The 20,472-nt window shown below is 35.9% G+C and overlaps 1 protein-coding gene across 1 annotated transcript; it reads right to left on the bottom strand.

Annotated features, from left to right (window-relative positions):
- Positions 1-19,748: 19,748 nt before the first annotated feature.
- Positions 19,749-20,270, bottom strand: LOC141848333 (uncharacterized). The gene has a single exon (XM_074736369.1). It carries the CDS (start codon positions 20,268-20,270, stop codon positions 19,749-19,751), a length of 522 nt encoding a protein of 173 aa, XP_074592470.1.
- Between the last annotated feature and the right edge of the window lie 202 nt (positions 20,271-20,472).

The following is a 20,472-nucleotide window of genomic DNA, read 5'->3' as shown; positions in this document are numbered from 1 at the left end:
GGAGATAACGACAAGGATCAAGTTTTATCGCTGGAGTCGACCCAGATTGGCATCTGAGTCGACTCAGGACCATTATAAAAGGCCGTGAACGTGCAGAAGCAACTCCATTCAAGCCAGAAACCTCCCAAGTCATTCTGTAGTGCTGCGAAACACAAAAGAGGCCAGACGCTTGCAACCGGGGAAGATCCAGGAGGAGTGCGCGGCGCTCAGGACTTCCGGATCGGCAAAAAAGTGTTTGCTTTTAATTTTATCTTAATTGTTCTGTGTATTTTATTTACGGACTGTAAGACGGGTTTCTCCGCCTCCGAACGCCGTTCGGAAAGGAGACCACTAGTGGACGGGCGCCTCCCGAATTAGGCCTTGGACGTACTAACCCTGGGGGGTTAGGAACCAAGTAAATCCTGCGAGTCCTTTTTACTGTGTTTCTAATATTCCGCTGCTAGTCTTTGATAGTAAACGAAAGAATTTAAAAAGAAGCCATACGCGCTATTCACCCCCCCTCTAGCGCGTATCCCGATCCTACAATTGGTATCAGAGCCGGTGCGCTTCTGATTGGACTAACCGCCAAGGGAGCAAGACGGCAAAGATGGAGGGGGAAAAAGGTAATATTTTAAAAGTTTGTTTTAAATTTCATATAATATGTTTTAAGTGCAGGGAGAGAGGGCACTACAAAAATAAGTGCCCTACTCGTAAGATTCGGACGGCACCACCGGCGGCAAAGGAGCAACCGATGCCAGGAGCCCGGAAGAACAAAGATCACATCCGATGCTTCAAGTGCCAAAAATGCGGCCACTACAAGAATCGGTGCCCGGAGAGGAAGACGGCGGAAAAATCAGAATTGGGGGAAGCGATTCCGGTAAGTCAGTTAAATTACGAAAATACCCCTAGGTTGCATGCCCATGCTAGATCTATTTTTTCTGCAGATTTAGATAATTTTTCTGTAGATTTAGAAAATTTAGAAAAAGTAAATTTGAACAAATCAAAATTAGAAAATTTAAACTTAGATTTAAATAATTTGACTAATTCAAATTTGAACAATTCAAATTTGAAAAATTCAAATCTAGATAAGATAGAATTATCTAATTCAAATTTGAAAAAGTCAAATTTTGAAAAATTAGAAAACTTAAATAATTTGACTAAATCAAGTTTGAATAATTCAAATTTGAAAAAGTCAGATTTAAAAATATTAGATAATAATTTACATAATTTAAATAATTTAAATAATTCTAAATTAAATAAATTGAAAAATTCAAACTTAGATCCTAAAAACAAGGAAAATTCATCTAATCTTAATAAATTAATTAATAAATCTGAATTAAATAATAATTTAACTAATTCAAATTTAACCAATTTAATTAATAATAATTCAAATTTAATTAGTTAGAATTATCACAAGTAAATAAGAAATTAAAGATAATTAGTAAAATTATATCAAATAAAAATTCAACTTTAACCAATTCAACTATTAATGATACAAATTCAATTGCTCTAGAATTATTACAAATAAATAAAAAATTAGAGATAATTAATAAATTAAATAAAAGTTCAACTAATTCAAATTTAACCAATTCAATCATTAATAATACAAATTTAATTAAGTTAGATTTATCTCAAATAAATAAAAAATTAAACCAACTCTTTAATTTATAAACCTTAAATAATTTAATTTAAATAATTTAATTAATAATAATTCAACTAAACAAAAATTAATAAACATCAAGATAAATTAAACAATTCAATTTTACTTAAAAATTTGAAATTAAAAATTCAAAATAATCCTAATAATAAGAAAAATTCAAATTTCAACAAGATAAATCCTAAAATTAATAATTTAATAAATAAAAATTCAAAATTAAATAATAAAATTAATTAAATTCAGTACCATTTAATTATGAAATATTGAATAATTCTAAATATTAAAAATTTAAAATTAAATAAAATTAATTATAATTCTGTACTTTTTAATTATAAAACATTAAATAACTCGAAGAATTAAATTCAATAATTCGAAATTAAAATCCTAAAATTTAGGAAAATATTTTTATTTTAAGTCAAATTAAATCTTAAAACTCAAATTTATTAATCATTCAAATATAATTTAATTATTCAAACAATTATTGCAAGGATTGAGCCCCGGGGAGCCGTCCTTTGCGAATAATTCGAACTGCAAATAATAAATTAGTAATGCAAACATAATTAAATTAAATTAAATTAAATTAAATTAAATTAAATTAAATTAAATTAAATTAAAATTAAATTAAATTAAATTAAATTAAATTAAATTCAAAAATTCAAATTCAAACTTAAAAGCTATGAACCTAATTAAAATAAATTACCTTTAATTATAAAACTAAATTAAAATATTACCAAATGAAACGTAAAATAAAATTCAAAGTGTGTCAAAGTGGGTTGACACGCTCGCGGGTCCACACGACATGTATCAAATCGAGAATTTGATACATCATTAGAAATTAAAAATTATTGCTTGAATTGTTTGACTCATGCATACTTGCCATGACATGCATCTGCTTTAATTTAAATGCATATAACATGTCATGTCATCATGTTTCCTTACTGCTTAATTTAGAACGGTTAGTTAAGGACACATGAATGGTTGATACTTGCCAACATAGTACCAGGGTGGGGCGAGATGATAGTACGTCAGGGAGGCTAGACAAAGTGGTCAAGAAGGGTAAGGAGTACCTGACTTGGTTCACGGAGTCGAACTGAACTGACCGAAGCTACCTCGCCACATCCTAGACTAGTTAGACCAAGGTTTTTCAATAAATTGGTTAAGTCCATAATTTCTTGAATTGAGTCTGTCTAGGAAGTGGTCGTTGCTCCGATAACCAAGAAGGCCCCCTGCCTCGCCACAACCTGGGAATCAATTTTTGAAATGTGTACTTAATTGGTTGAAGGCTAAACCTGAATCTAACTCAAGGTCAAACATTCATTAGAAATTAACTTAAATTTAATAAAGATAAAATTGACACTCATCTCACATAACCCATAAGGTTACCCGTGTATGCTATGTATTGCAACACTTAGTACGGGTGAGATGATAAGGACAATTAAAGTACAATGTTTTGAAAAAGATTTTCAAAAATTACTATAAATATTTTTATAAAAACTATTTTTGAAAATTGATATTTCCTTGAGTTTCATGCTTGCTGGGTGTATCTATACTATAACTTTTCAAAACATTATATATTTGAAAACTTGGTTGACCAACACATTAGACACAAAACCTCTAGGTCAACACTAAGTCTAAGAACCCTAACACATAGGCAGAAAATCCTTGTGGTCAACAAGGATGTCCTAAGAGAGTGTCTAGTTCAGGGGGAGGTCATTCTTGAAAGATCATATTTTTTTTTAAAAAAAAAGACCTCTTAAAAACAAACCTTAAAAATTCAAAAATTATATTTATAAAAAAAAAAAACTTAAGTTAGTTTCTCTGGCTGATTTAGATTAACCTCTAAGACACTTAGGGAGATTGCCTTGTGGCTAACAAGGGGCCCTGTGGAAGTGTCAGATTTAGGGGGAGGTCTAAATCGAAAGAGTATAATTAACTTAAATTATTTTTCTTAAAACTAATTTCAAAATTATTTTATACATTACCTTTTTATTCTGGGTCAAACCCTAGCTAGACACATAGGGAAGCTGCTTTGTGGTTAACAAAGAATCCTAATGACGTGTCTGGTCCAGGGGGAGATTCTGAATTAAAAAGGATAATTATTAGTTTTTCAAAAACCTACCTAATTTAACACTCTTGCAAAATTATGTTGAAAAACAAGATCTCAAAAATTATTATATATTATTCTTTGAATTTAGGATCAAACCCTAAGACACACGGGGGAGTTTGCTTTGTGGTTAACAAAGGGCCCTTAGGACGTGTCTAGTAAAGGGGGAGATTCTAATTTAAAAGGATAATAAATAGTTTTTCAAAAACTATCTAGTTTAAAATTACATATTTTGCAAAACACTTATAATTTACCTATGTTACAAAATACTTTTGAAAATACCTATTTTTCAAAAAATATCTAATTTGAAAAATATCTTCAAAATCTATTTTGAAAATCATAATTATATATCTTACAAAAACTGGATTTTGAAAAATTAAGTTGAAATATTTGAAAATTCTTTTGAAAAATTATTTTACACAAGTCTTTGAAAACTAAAAACATCAAAACTTAAAGAAAATCAAAACCTTGAAATATCAATTAAAACTTACAAACTTTTTTTCTATGGTCTTTCAAGAACTGTCAAGACTTAGGCGTGACCATAAGGATACCATTATTGTTGGTGCAAGAGTGAATGGACTTAAAATTTAAAATCTTTTTGATGTATGAAAAGGGGGAGAAGGGACCTTAAGTTAATAATATAGAATTCTCCCAGAAAATTAAACCCTGACCTATATTAACTTAAGAAATTGTCAAACATCAAAAAGGGGGAGATTGTTGGTGCAAGATGCACTAAGATCTTGCCTAGAGTTTCGATGTTTGACAATACACCTAGGTCTGGTCAGTTTTGACCAAGGGGTGATCCAAACAGGACTTGATGTTTGGATGTGTGGAAGTGAGTAAGAAGATCTAGTCGGTTAGACTAGACAGTGGAAGTCCTAATCTGGAAGATTGGGCAAGGGAAGTCCTGGTGAGAGAAGCTGGGCAAGATAAAGTCCTAGTTGTAGGCTAGGCAAAGGGAAGTCCTGATTTGGAGGATCAGGCGGAAGTCTTGGCAGAGTCAACGTGCACCAGGCAAAGACCTGGACTTGGTCAGGAGGACCAAGTTGCGGAAGGCTGGACTTGGTCAGGAGGATCAAGTTGCAGCGGAGGACTGGACTGATCAGAAGGATCAGTTGCAGTCAAGTAGAAGAGTGGACTGATCAGGAGGATCAGTTGCATTCCAAGTCCTGGGGGGCAACGACAGAGCCGAGCACAAGTCCAACAAGTCTGGGTGACTTGGTTGGCACAAATTCTCCAGAATGGAGTGGGTTAGACTAACCCAGGATTTCGGGAGAAATCCGAAGTTAGACTCACAAGGTAAAGTTAGGTTTGCTTCTTTGTATGCATACTTGTCGTTGCAGGAACCATAATGCAGACTGAACTTCAAAAGGTCATAACTTTTGACTCGGAACTCGGAATGAGGCAAACTTGGATGCGTTGCGAAGCTCTTTCAGAGATCTACAAAAAAGGTTTTTTGAGTTTTTTCGGATTCAGGCTGGAGTCGACTCAGAATGCCACTTGAGTCGACTCAGGAAGGAGATAACGACAAGGATCAAGTTTTATCGCTGGAGTCGACCCAGATTGGCATCTGAGTCGACTCAGGACCATTATAAAAGGCCGTGAACGTGCAGAAGCAACTCCATTCAAGCCAGAAACCTCCCAAGTCATTCTGTAGTGCTGCGAAACACAAAAGAGGCCAGACGCTTGCAACCGGGGAAGATCCAGGAGGAGTGCGCGGCGCTCAGGACTTCCGGATCGGCAAAAAAGTGTTTGCTTTTAATTTTATCTTAATTGTTCTGTGTATTTTATTTACGGACTGTAAGACGGGTTTCTCCGCCTCCGAACGCCGTTCGGAAAGGAGACCACTAGTGGACGGGCGCCTCCCGAATTAGGCCTTGGACGTACTAACCCTGGGGGGTTAGGAACCAAGTAAATCCTGCGAGTCCTTTTTACTGTGTTTCTAATATTCCGCTGCTAGTCTTTGATAGTAAACGAAAGAATTTAAAAAGAAGCCATACGCGCTATTCACCCCCCCTCTAGCGCGTATCCCGATCCTACAAGTTGTTGCCTCCATTGTGCATTAATCCTCCTTTTCCTTGAGCTCCATTATTAAACCTTCCAAAGCTTGCTTCATTCTCTTAGTTTTGGATCTTGTCATGGGTACTCCAATTCCCTTCAATGTCTCGTCTCTTCTTCCTTGGCTTTGTCTTGTAAGCTTGTATCCCCTCCTTAGTCCACATCAAGTCTTGATCGCACCCACACTGTGTTATAATGCTCTCACTATACCACTATCAATAATGGTCTAGTGAGAGTCAATAACAATAACATGTTATGATGCTATGATGCTCAATTCAACAAGTAATGACTACATCTACCAAGATATACTCAACATCAATCATAATAAGTCATCACAGATTAACAACAAATAATGAAACTATATTGATGGCAACTAGATCATATCAAGGTCAACAGTAAGGTATCAAGCAACGAGTGTGATAAGGAGGTTAACAAGATGATTAACAACAGATAATAAGTCGTTCACTACGAATAAGACATGTATTGACTAAGTACAGAAGTACCTACCTGATAGAATGAATGACAACATAAGAATTCCCAGAAATATAAACCTTCGTATATATAGCAGGATCAACAATCAAGGTTCTGCAATTTATAAAATATAACACCACTAAATATAATAATATATTTAAATTTATCTAAAACTAACCTAACCATAATTCAATTAAAACTATAATCCAATTGTTACATCCAAATCCAACTAACCTAATCAAACCAATTAGAACTCATGCTCTACTTAACCACAACCAACCCAAATGCCACCAAAAACACACACCATTAGATTAACATAATCTAATCTCATCAATAACTGAAATACAATCCAAATCAACCGAAACCCACAGCAATCACAGCAACCAACTAAACCTAGTCAAGCCCAAGCTAACCAACAAATTCCATAATAGAACCCTAATCATCACAATAGTAATTAATTTGATCTCAACAACAATCATGCAAAACCAAAGTCCGTTAACTCTGTTTTTACAAAATTCCAACAGCACAACAGATTCAACACCATAGAATAGGATTTAATCCAACCGATTTCCAAACAAAATAGGGTTAATCCATTAACCCTAACCGATTCAAACACCCACGATCAGATCACCATCAGCTAAGCCAATCAAACAGAAACCCAAAAATCCAACAGAAACCTGATCAACCAATCTCACCAGTAGAACCTCACAAAATCCCTATCTACAATCGATTCAGGCCTTAACAGATCAAACAAATGTAGGAACCCCAATCATCAAACCCGATCATCAAACCAAACAACCAAAACTCAATGAACCCAATCGAACAAAACCAAGATTCTGATCACCATCCTTAACACGAATAGAACAAGAAAATCTAATCGGAATCAAGATAGGGAACTCACCTCCAATCGAATTGAATGCCCTAGAAATCAGCTCTGCCCCGATCAAGAATTGCTTCCTCTCATGCAACGAAAACCCAGTTTCGATTCCTTCATCAATTTGCTTCCACCAGTCGGTGAGCACATCAATGCTAGAAATCCGAAGGAATCCCACATGAAAACCACATGAAATCAAGAATTTCAAGCTTACAGTCCAGATCAATCCAAGTTCCTCCCTTCTTGCTCGTCGTGTCTGTCGTCGTGGCCCGAACAGATCAACGCCACGACCGCCATGCCAAGATCGCCGCACCACTACTGCCACACCCAAATTGCGATTTCGACCTTCCCAGATTCAAGTATCTCCCCTGCAATGTAGACACAGTGGAGATCCAACTTTTCGATAGCAACTCAATTCTGATTTGAACGAAATCAATTTCATCTTCATAAAACAAATTCCATTCTCCCTCACTAACAAAAATTTATTGTATCTTACATTTTTCCCCACTAACAAAATATCTAGTATCTTACACTACGTGTATGTTCATCAATATTGATTGAGCCTCCCGCACATGTCGCAGTTGACTCTCCATAATTATAAGTTTGATTTATTTTATTTGCTAACTCCTTTGTTTGTTCTCCTCAATTTGTCAAAAATTAGAGATCCTGGCCTAATTTTCTTCGGTGATGCAGGGTGGTTTTTTTCCTAGTCTTCACATGATTAAGTACATGTCGGATGTGATCGCCATATTTTTTTCTTAAAACCTTTTTATTTCCAATTCTTCATTCGAGTCCCAATTGAATGCCCACTAGAATTGAAAAAAAATATTGATTATATTCACTTAATTTCATATATAAACTGAATGGGAAATATACCTTAAACTAGTTCCACCAGAGCTCTTTTGTGGATGTTGGAGTCCTTGTATATGTCATTAAAGCCCCTCCCCAATGGCTACTCACTATTCTATGTATCTCGCAAATAACACAAAATTTTGAAATCTATCATAAAATTACAAATAAACTATATTAAATAATTAAGATAGTTTAAAAAAATAAAATATTTCAAAATACTTATGAATCTTTGTAAATGATTATACATTCTTGAATGTCTTTGCATCCCAGCAGCTGACTATCTGACTGAAAGTACTAGCGAATGCACTAGCAAATGTACCACTGAAGGTACTGGCAAAGGTGAATGGAAAGGTACTAGCAAAGGTGCATAGGAAGGTCTTGCCCAATCAAGGGGGGCGTAGGTATAATGTTTGATATGAACTCAAAGAGAAAAATCTCAAGAACCCACGACGAATTGATGAAAGAAAGAAGGAAAGTCTAAATCGATAAGAAAGATGAATAGAACCTTGACCCAATACTTAAGAAAGTCGAACGTTGGTATAGAGGAAGATGGAAGATGCCACAACCTTGAGATGGAGGTTGATAAGTCTTTGAACACCACAAAGGGATGCCTTGATAAGTTCTAGTTCACTGAAGAACCAACAAGTGAGAGTCTCACCATGTTTTAGATTGAAAATATGCCCAAAGATACATGTGTGGCCGTCACCCCCTTTATTTATAGTTATAGGGTGACCTAAAAACCCTAAAAGACCAAAAGAAAGCCCATTTAGTAAAGGCCTATGTAGACTACTTAGTCATTTTAAGCTTATAGCATTATTACAACACAAATAAAGCTAGAAATTGAGCCTACATATCTCTACTACATAAACATGAGACTAAGTGGCTACTTAAGGCCATCCAAGGCTTGAATTAAGTTGACTAAGCCACATGACTTGCTCTTGGTCAAATCTTCTTCAATTGTAACTTTGACTTTCACATCTTCAATTAGCACATTAAGTGCTTCCTTCATCTTCTTAGCCTTAACTCTTGCAATTGGGCCTCCATTGATGCATAATGGATCATGATCATCAACAACATCTAGAGTGGATTGAGTATGATCCATATTAGCTTGTTGGACAACTTGTTCACTTGGTTTGACTCCATCAATGTCAAATGCCGAAGTAGACTGGCCAAGAGTCATCTATGTTCACCACGTTGAGACTGTCAACAAAAATTGTTAAGATAAAATAAAAATAAATATTTGATACATACCAAAGAACATGAAAAAAAACTTATCATATTTGCTAACAGATCAAAGAATGTGCGAAATCAAACACCAAGATTTCACATCTAATCACCTATAGGAAAAAATACAGTGTATTAAGTAATAAAATATCTACATTTAAGAATGAGACAGTATATAGACAACTAATTGAGCTATAAGATTTATAAATGTGCATATTAAAGTAAATTTACTCATAAAAAATCATCATTTTTGAAAATAAATCCTCATTTTTGTTATATAATAAAATCAAAGTCCTCATTCTCATTGGCTTATCATCATCATCGTTGTCATCATTATCATCGTCGTCATCATTATCATCATCATTCTCATGAATGTCACTTGCATCCATGTTTATCACTACTCTGTTGGGATCTCATAAAGTTGGAATAATATATATTCCTCAGTCTGAAATGTGTTCGCAACTTCCTCTTGTTGAATGTAATGTCTTCCCAATGTTCCTCAATCTTTTTTCATGATTTTCTTTTACAAACAACCCACTAATCAATTTTGTCACGTTTCAAACTAGGTATGAAGCATTGAATACTTGAATCTCTTATGCTAACACAAATGGTTCATATTTTTTATACAATCTCTTATGATTTATTTCAATCAAATTATATCGTGGATGCATCTTCATCCCTCTGATAGGGTCAAACCAGCGACACATAAATAAAATAACTCACATTTCTGGGTCAGGGTATTCTACTTCTATAATTTCATCAAGCGATCCATAAAAATCATTGCATGCACCTCCATCATCGGATGACTGAATACAAACCCTACTATTCATTGTAGTCTTCACCATTCCATATTCTTGAGTATGAAAACTATATCTGTTTATGAAATATGTTGGCTAAGTGCATACTAATGCTTTTAGACCTCATGACAGATGGATTAAGGTGAGCTTGATTATCATGAACCTAAAGTCAAATAAATATGTTTAAAGATTTATATATGTGTAAATCATGGTACAATTTAGATTATCTACTTACATATGATTTGAGCCATGGTATAAATTCTTCTTCCTAGAAGCAATCAAACTCTTGTATAGATATTTCAGAATATAGGTTTTGAAAAATCTTACCATAAAAAACAAATTATAACACAAAGAATTTATGATACAATAAATATAAAAAATAGGAAATATATGGTAACTCAAAATATAACATAACTTTTGGATAATTTATTAAAATATATACTTTTGGATAATTCATTAAAATATATATTTGGGCTGCCGCCATTCTTGACCAATTAAATATTTCTGCTTATATAGTCCATTTGGTCGACTAAGGTAGTTGCTGTGAATGTGAGACTCAAAATAATATGATGCATCCATAATGTATGCATTAAAAATAGAGGCTTCAACATGTGTCCTATTTTTTACTTTTTTTCTTCAAATGATATAGGAATTTGATTATAATATAAAAATTATATTAGATATTAATATATTATAAAATTAGTATATTTTTATGCATTAATCAAAAATGAAAATTTTACCTTTCAAATGGAGACATTCATTGAAAATGGATAGGGCCTCAAACTTTGACCTCATATGACAAGTGAACTAAAAGATGTTCTATATAATCAAAAATAAGAGTGAAAATGTCCTTTCTAAATTAAATAAAATAATTTGAATGTCTATTTCTAATGTCTCCATGTGTTAATGTTTTAAAACTGTTGAACAAATATCATGAAGAAAAATGCTTAACTTTGAAATGACACCCTAGATAAAATTTGATAAAAGTTCCTTAAAAGCAATAGAAATAAGGTTTTCCATGAATATATGACGGTTATGACTTTACAAACTAGTCAATTTACATTCCTTTAAATTGACACATCTCTAAAAATTAGAGACATAACCATATAGAAATTTCAAAGATTTCAACCATTCACAAACAACACATCTTTGATCCATATTAATGTATAAATTATCTTTGGCTTTGATCCCCTACTATTTTCATCGACATCAAGATTGAGTTTTTTTACAAAGAAGTCATATATTTTTTCTTACATTTAGATTATCTTTTATTTTTTTGGTGATATTCATCACTGTATTTATTAGATTATCAAAAATATTCTTCTTAATATGCATTACATCAAGATTATGATGAATCAAATGACTCTTCCAATATGGTAAATCTCAAAATATACTCAGTTTAATCAATCTATGTGTACCTCCATATTCATATGTTGTACCATGTGACTATAAATGGAAAGTTAAGCATTCTATATCAAATTTATTCACCAATTAATCTAAATGACAGAGGTATTCTTTCAATTCTATTCTTAGTGAATTAATCTTTATTCTTTTTAAAGTTATGATTTAGTGGTAAAAATTATCTATGAAAATCAAAATAACTTGGTTTCTTTTCATATTTTAATCTGATTGACTTGGATCTCTTCATACATATTTGGACATCCCAAGATCCCAGCGGTACTCCATCCTGATTAGTATAAACATCATATGTATGAAAACCTTCATCTCATGTTGTTTTAGCTATGCAATCAGTGGTTGCATGTAAACATCTATTAACTTCTTTGAATTTTATTAGCTAGACATAACCAATGTTAAAAATATATATGATGTTATCATACACATCCCAGGTGAAAGATTATATCGAGTTAAGATGACTGGTCAACAAGAATAATTTCTTCCTAATTTGCCAAATGGAACAAATCTTCAGCACAAAGAGCTAACCTAATGTTTTGAGTTGCTTTTGCAAATTCAGGATATGTTCTATCAAAATTTTTCCACGCCTCTGAATCTAATGGATGGTCATATTAAGCTCTCTTCTATTTGATGATTTGCATGTCAAGTTATGTGTTCATCAATGACATTTGATGCATAAGTATTTGTACCCTAGGAGTTAAAGGCAAATAAAACAATTAAGTGTATGATTTATGTTGCTATTGACTCCTACTGTTTCTCTTCTACCTAGCTTGATTACAGAATTTATAAATATCTGCATCTTCATTATCTCTACAATATATCATACAATAATCTTTACAAATATCAATTCTTTCCACCGAATTTCCTAATTCTTTCACAAATTTTTTCATACTATAAAAATCATTGGACATTATGTGATCATGCGGTAATACTTCTCCAAATACTTAAACAAAATTATTAAAATAATTTTTAGACACATTATACTTTGCTTTGACATTTAACAGTCTTACAATGAGAAATAATTTAGTGTGACTGTTATAACTAGTCCACACAAGTTCATCTGTAGCACTTAACATTTCTTGAATTTGGAGATATATGTATTTGCATTTTGATAAACATCTTGTACTTCTACCACCTCCAACTGTGATGTATATGTAACAAATATTTGTTCAATTGTTGGAGGACAACTAGAACTTGCAATACTCAGTTCAGGAATGAAATTTTGACCTGCTGCATTAATTATCATTCTTTGAGTTAGATTTAATTGATTATAATAACTCTGATCCCTACTAACTAAGACTTATATATTTTATCCATAATCCTCATCAGATATAAATGGTTCATCATGACATGTCTAATTATAATAATTCAGGATAAAATCAAATCTACAAAGATGTTTTTAAACTTTATCAGACTATAAAAATTTACCAATGTGGCACTTTCTGCATAGATACCTTATCTTACCCCATCCATAAACTCAACATTACTACAAGCAAAATCCATAAATTGTTCTAACCCACTAATAAACTCATTAGTTAAACCCTGACGTTTAATTTTATACATCCAACTCCTTTCTTTTATCATGTTCCTATTTTAAATTTATTACATATTAAAAAAATACTAATAAAAGTTAGTACCTCATCAACAACAATAACATAATTAATTGCTGCTAAATTTATATAACAAGAAGTGATATTATAGTAACAAGTGTAGATATACTTAAAGTAGGTAAGAAAAATGAGTGTCTCCAAACATTTTAAGCCCACATCAAAATGAGACATGCACAAACAATATTACGAAGTCAACAATCAAATATACCAAATATTTTTGGTAACCTAAATGAATATCACAAAAATGCATTATTGAAGAATAGATGAATATGTCACTTTAAAGTGCCAATAATTATTTATAAATTGAAAGCTTTATGGGCATGGTTAGTAAAACTATCAAAACTAAGGAGACAATTATCGTAATTTAATGTAGAGAACCATGTTAATGATGTCCATTCCATATGATGCATGGTTGCAGTAATATTGGGACACCATGAAGGGTTGTGACATAACAAACATTACTATCATGCCATCCAGATATTATGATTTAACCTAAATGATGGGGATTACATGGCACTACTTCAATAGGTCAAATCTAAATTAGCGAATCATGTGTCTATGTGATGGAGTCAAACAAAGTGAACAAGTTACCCAATAAGATAATATGGATCATGCTCAACCCACTCTAGATGTTGATGATCCATTATGCATCAATGGAGGCCCAATTACAAGGGCTAAGTCTAGGAAGATGAAGGAAGCACTTAATGTGCTAATTGAAGATGTGAAGGCCAAAGTTACAATAGAAGAAGGTTTGACCAAGAGCAAGTCATGCGACTTAGTCAACCTAATTCAAGCCTTGGTTTATGTAGTAGGGATATGTAGGCTCAATTTCTAACTTTATTTAGATTGTGATGATGCCATAAGTTTAAAATGTGATAGAGTCAAACCAAGTAAACAAGTTGCCCAATAAGCTAATGTGGATCATGCTCAATCCACTCAAGATGTTGTCGATGATCCATTATGAATCAATGGAGGCCTACTTATAAGGGATAAGGCTAAGAAGATGAAGGAAGCACTTAATGTGCTAATTGAAGATGTGAAAACCAAAGTTACAATTGAAGAAGGTTTATCAAGAGTAAGTCATGCGGCTTACTCAACCTAATTCAAGCCTTGGATGGGCTTTACTAAATGGGATATGTAGTAGGGATATGTAGGCTCAATTTCTAGCTTTATATGAGTTGTAATGATGCCATAAGCTTAAAATGGCTAAGTAGACATATATGCCTTTACTAAATAGGCTTTCTTTTGGTCTTTTAGGATTTTTAGGTTATCCTATAGCTATAAATAAAGGGGATGACGATCACACATGTATCTTTAGCATATTTTCAATCTAAAGCATGGTGAGGCTCTCACTTATTGGTTCTTCATTGAACTAGAACTTATCAAGGCATCCCCTTGTGACATTAAAAGACTTATCAGCCTCCATTCCAAGGTTGTGGCATCTTCCCTCTTCCTTTATACCAAGGTTTAGTGTTCCTAAGTGTCACGACCCGGGAGATAGCCGTCCAAAAAATTTCGGCAGCACCTCCCCAGTATAACTGAAGATTCCCTGAATACAAACATATAATAAGGCCCACACGGTCTATCCATACTACAAAATATGGATTTAGACATGTAATAAAAGTAAAAGTGACACACACGGCCACATACACATCCTACACAATGCATAAGAATGAAATTCTAATTCTACACAACCATTAAGGAATAAACTTATAAAGTAATGAAAAATCCAAAGTGTCGTAAGCGGAAACATAACAACAAATACGAAATCACGTATAGAAAACATGCTATAGTTTTGAAAACACCGAAACGAAACCAGAAGTCCGATGGTGCAGAAAAGTAAACAAGTCATACACAAGATACCACAACATACTACAACCATATCCAACACACACAAAATCCTCGTTGTGAGATGGCATAGCTGGTAGATCCCTGGCATCCTCTGTAAGATCCTACCTAATATCTGGGAAGACAGAAAAATTCCAGGGTCCAAAGATGTGAGTACAAATACTCAGTGGGTAATATAGAAAGACAGTGCTGAATAAAAGAAATAACAAAAGGATAGATACATACCAAAGGTCAACAACGTATCAATAAAGTCTCTGCAGATAATACACAACTAACATGGATCTCATGTAGTGCACCATATGAATGACATGTCAAGCATAGTGCAACAATCAAGAATCAAATAAGTAGACAATCAAAATACAGTATCAGTACGGTTCAATACATATATATCATGCACATGATGTGCATATGCATGATGCAACTGCCCCACTCACTACAGCACTCGTGCAAGCATCTGAGGCTGGGATGGTCGGCATCGGGGATCAGTACTCCGCGCCCCACAACAAAGTAGTCCAGTGATCTAAATCGGGGATCAGTGCTCCGCGTCCGGTGATGCCATAGCTATGATAAGCTACATATCCTATGGCCGATATCTGACCTCTAATACTCGTTACCGACGTACCAACCATGTACTCTCCGAGTACCACCCCTATCTGGTGTCGAGGTCAAATCATCAACTCGGCTGCGTCCACTGCCATACAGCCGTCAACTACGTACACTGTCATACAGTTGCCATCACCGCGATGGAAATAGGGTATGATAACCACCTATGTAGATATACAACTAAAGTCATCTACCATCACGATAGACCCACAACAATGGAATTTACAATTGTTATCATGCATCATGATGAGATGCTCAAATCATAGTAATCAGCACCTACCATACTAATCAATAAGTGTAGGTATAAGTCATCATGATCGTAGGTATCATAAGAAAGAATCATATCAATAATGATCACAAATGTCATATCAATGATAGAAACAAGCAAGATTAATAATCCAAGACCAACGGGCATAGGGACAAATATGGTATAAACATGAGTAATGTAAAAGGTATACAAATAATAGGAAAGAGTAACATCAAGGTACCAAACTACAATGGCTACAACAGAATCATGCACTGGAAAAAGAAAGAACTGTATGACCAAATACAGTAAATTACCCACCTGATGTATCGAAGATCAAAAACTAGAACCCCTAGAATCCTCGTATATATCAAACTCCAAGTATCACTCAGGGTCCTACAAATACAATAAAATCATCCTAAATATCATGATATAACTAAGAAACCCTAATCAAACTAAGGTTAGTTTAATTCCATTCACTTAACCTATTTCAGGTTAGACTAATCCAACCATTAGGTTTCTATTATTAGGATTTAATCAAACAATCTTATAAGCATTGGTAATTGACATCCAAGAATATCTGACTATCAAATCTTGCATGTGGACTTAGTCCGACTGACAATAAGGATGAGTGGTACTATTCAAGGACATAGATGTCGATTATTGAGTTGTCAGTGAACTCAGATAATTGATGGACATACGATATCTTAAACACGGGGAGCAATGCATAAAATAATAAGAAGGAACCCATAACGTAATTTGGGGATTGGATTGGTAGTGCAATAATGATCCTCTAGTGGAATGAATCGTTATTGATGGATGTAGGTGTGTATTCGGAGTTGAATACGGGATCCGAAACCCATCAGAAGGCCAGATCCAATACCTCCTCGAGGTCCCTGCTGTAGCCTAAAAAAATCTCTAAAAGATGCAATCAAACGGATGAGATTAGTTCTCAGCCGTCGGATAAGATTTAACCGATGGATGAGATTGGTTCTCAACCGTAGGATGAGTTAGTGGATGAGATCAACTTGTATCCTTGGGATTAGATCAAGTTGCATCCAATGGATCGAAATAATAAAGAGGATCAAAAGAGATTAAATTAGAACCGTTGGATGAGATCTAGTTGCGTCCGATGGACGAGATCTCTTCGGTTCGGTTTTAATTCTCTTTAGAAGCAAGAACCGGTTCACAAGGTGAACCGAACCCATCCCTCTCTATAAGCCACGCCCAAGCATGATGAATTGTGTCCGTTGGATCGGAGCAATTAAGTTGTATTAAAGTAGATTATATTAGAACCATTAGATGAGGTTAAGTTGCATCCAATGGATGAGATCTCTTTGGTTTGGTTTTATTTCTCTTTAATACAAAGTTGGTTCACCAATTGAACCAACTCCTCCTTGATGTGGCCGGCCACCTCTCCCATGGATATGGAAATGTTTTTTAAAATAAAAAACTGAGGGGACCGCCAAGCAATCAAGGGAAGAAATAATCGGCGCCTATTCTTTTCTAGATTTGGAAGTTATTTATGGAAACAAGTCCAAATCAACTCCATGAAAGGAGGGGGCGGGATTGGCTTGATTGGGTGTTGGGAGGCTATAAAAGAGAGGGGGAGGGGGCGGCCAAGAGACACAACAACAAGAATAGCATACGAAATCTCTCCGATTTCGCAATTGCTCTAGTTTTCTCTCTTCCCTCTTGGCCGGCCACTTCTAGTCTTCTTCTTCTTCTTCTTTTGTGTTCTTTTCTTTCCTTGCTCTTGGTGGCCGAAACTCCCTCTTGAGGTGGTGGCCGGATCCGAGGTAGAAGGCGAGGAAGAACAAAGCCGCTTCAAGGAAGAAGAAAGGCGATCCAAGGCTTCATCCAGCAGAGGTTGCAGTCCTTAGTTCTCAGAAGATCGTTGCCCACACAACGTCCGAGAAGGAGATAAGGAATACAGCAGAAGATTCCGAGGTTCAAACTGGGTTCTTGTATAAATTTATTTTCCGCAGTTTTATTTATACTTAGAACTAAATAATTAAAATCGTAGTAATTTAGAATCGGCGATCCTGTGGATCGATCGACTTAGTCTTCTTTGAAGACCTTGTCGATTGATCCGGGAGGGATAAAATTTTTATCCTGTGGGGTTCTATGCTTCTCGGAGCAGATAGAATCCGGAACATGGGACGAAGATCCAGAACGCCAACAATAAGTAGTGTCGCCAAATCTCTCTGATCGAGAATGTATGAGAATATCATTGATAAAGACAATGACGAACCGATCCAGATACTCCAAGAAAATCCGGTTCATCAAATCCATAAATACGGCTGGAGCATTGGTGAGACCGAACGGCATCACCAAAAACTCATAATGTCCATACAGAGTGCGAAAATCTATCTTCTGGACATCCTCATCTCGTACTCTGAGCTTATGATAGCCAGATCGCAGATCAATCTTAGAGCACACACATGAACCCTTCAGCTGGTCAAATAAGTCATCGATGCGAGGCAATGGATACTTGTTCTTCACTGTTACCGCATTCAACTGGCAGTAATCACAATCGCATAGATCCATCCTATTTCTTCACAAATAGGACTGGGGCTCCCCAGGGTGAAACACTCGGACGAATGAAACCCCGATCCAATAATTCTTGTAGCTAGTCCTTAAGTTCCTCCAGCTCTTTCGGTGTCATCCGATATGGGGCCTTGGACATTAGTGTCGTGCCCGGAATTACCTCGATAGTGAACTGAACCTGTCTATGAGGTGGTAAACCAGGAAGCTCGTCTGGGAATACATCCTGAAACTCTCGGACGATACAAACATCGGAAGGATAAGAAATACCGTCTTCCTCTGTTTGCTTCAGAAACAACAGATAACCGCGGCAGCCACTGTCTAATAGTCTCTGAGCCTGAATAGCAGAGATAATAGATAATCTATCACTCCGAGTGCCAACGAATTCCCAAGCGGGTTGATCCGGAGGTCGAAAAGTAACCACTCTCGCTCGGCAATCAACTGTAGCATGGTAAGTGGCCAACCAGTCCATACCCAGAATGATATCGAATTCTGCCATATCAAGCACCTACAGATCCACTATAAGGGTATGACCGTCGAAATCCAATGGGCATTCCCTAATATGCTGATTGGTAGTCAGCTATTCACTGGATGGTAAATATACTGCTAGACTACACAATCTAATCATCGGAATTCTACTAATTTTTCTCAAAAATACTCTAGATATAAAAGAGTGAGAACTATCAATATCAATCAAAGTATCTGCATATATGGAATAGACATACCCCTGATGACCGATCCATCGGCCCGTTGTGCATCCTCCCGAGTAATCGCATAGACACGTCCAACCTCAGTGCTTGATGGCTGCGGAACCGGCTGAGAGGTAGAAGGCCACCATTCTGTCGGAAACTGACTCGGAGGAGCTGGAGTCAGAAATTGATGCTGCTGCTGCTGAGGTAGCATGTATGACTGAGGTATGGCTGGTAAATGTTGTTGTGTAGAATAACATGTCTCTGGACCAGTACAATACTGAAAATCGATCGGTGGAACTGTAGAATACTGAAAAGCAGTCGGTGGAACTGCATGATCTCTCCCCTGGAGCATATACATCCGTGGCTGGGGTGGTAGGGGTAGCTGCTGCTGTGGTGCTCTGGGCCTCTGTGTCCGTTGCGATCGCTGCTGGGTAGGACGCCCTCCCGAAGATGCAGCACCAGTAGGCTCCAGCTGAGACTTCAGAGTACACTCTCTGATCGTATGACCCGGAAGTTTGCAGTAGTAACAGATAGGATGATCCAGTGGGCAATCAACTATCATATGACTGGATGATCCGTAGCGACTACACTTCTTATTCTGATCTTTCTGGCCTGAATATGAAGTACTACGGAACTGTCCTCTAGACAGCTGTCCATTCCTCTATCGCTTCTGAGCAGTCGGCTGAGAGCTCATTTTACCACGAATGTTCTACTTTCCACCCTCTTTCTCTATCTCTCTAGATATCTACTACCGAGTCAACTTGAAAGTCAATACTCAGTCTAAGGCCTCTTTGTATGAGCTGATAGTAGACCCTAATATCCTGTCTCGAATGTATGCAGCAAGGCCCTGTATAAACTGATCCATCCGATCCTCGTCCTGCATCACTAGCTGTGGACAGAACTCTGAAAGTTTCTTAAATTCTGTGTTATATTCCGTAACTGACCTTTCTCCTTGCTTCAGACTCAAAAACTCTTGACGGCGTGTCCTGCAGAAGGTCGTCGGGAAATACTCTCTCTCGAATGCACCTCTGAAAGACGCCCATGTCACCTCCCACTCTCCAATTACGATCTTCTGAGTCTTTAACCAAGTAAGAGCCTCATCTCGCAAGTGATAAGTAGCCAATCCGACCTTCTCTGAGTCCGTACAATCCATATACTCATAAGTGTTCATCAAATTCTCCATCCACGACCGAGCTTTCCACGGATCAGATCCTCCATGAAATAGAGTAAAATGTTCCTTGGCCGATTTGGCCAAGGTCATAATACGGCTCTTAGCAGCCGGAGCAGATGTAGTCATATCTGGAGGAATCCCCTAGGTCTGACCATTCAGCTCTCCGATCGGAATATCACGGTTTTGATCCCGTATATCCCTCTCCTGAATAAGATCGGGCTCCTCTGACATATCAGGTCGTCTCAAGTGGCGACCTCGTCCTCGGCCTCGGCCTCGAGGTATAGGGGCCATATAATAAAACGTACCTGATACATGATCAATATAAATT

This window comes from Curcuma longa, chromosome 17 (genome assembly GCF_044706935.1).
Source record: "Curcuma longa cultivar G26 ecotype Majalengka, Jawa Barat chromosome 17, ITB_CL_G26_1.1, whole genome shotgun sequence".
NCBI lineage: Eukaryota > Viridiplantae > Streptophyta > Magnoliopsida > Zingiberales > Zingiberaceae > Curcuma > Curcuma longa.
Note: the sequence above shows the minus strand (reverse complement) of the source record. Positions and strands in the feature narration are given on the sequence as shown.

Excerpts from the sequence above, each read along its gene's own strand:
- LOC141848333 (XM_074736369.1), bottom strand. The coding sequence starts at position 20,270 with ATGACTACATCTGCTCCGGCTGCTAAGAGCCGTATTATGACCTTGGCC.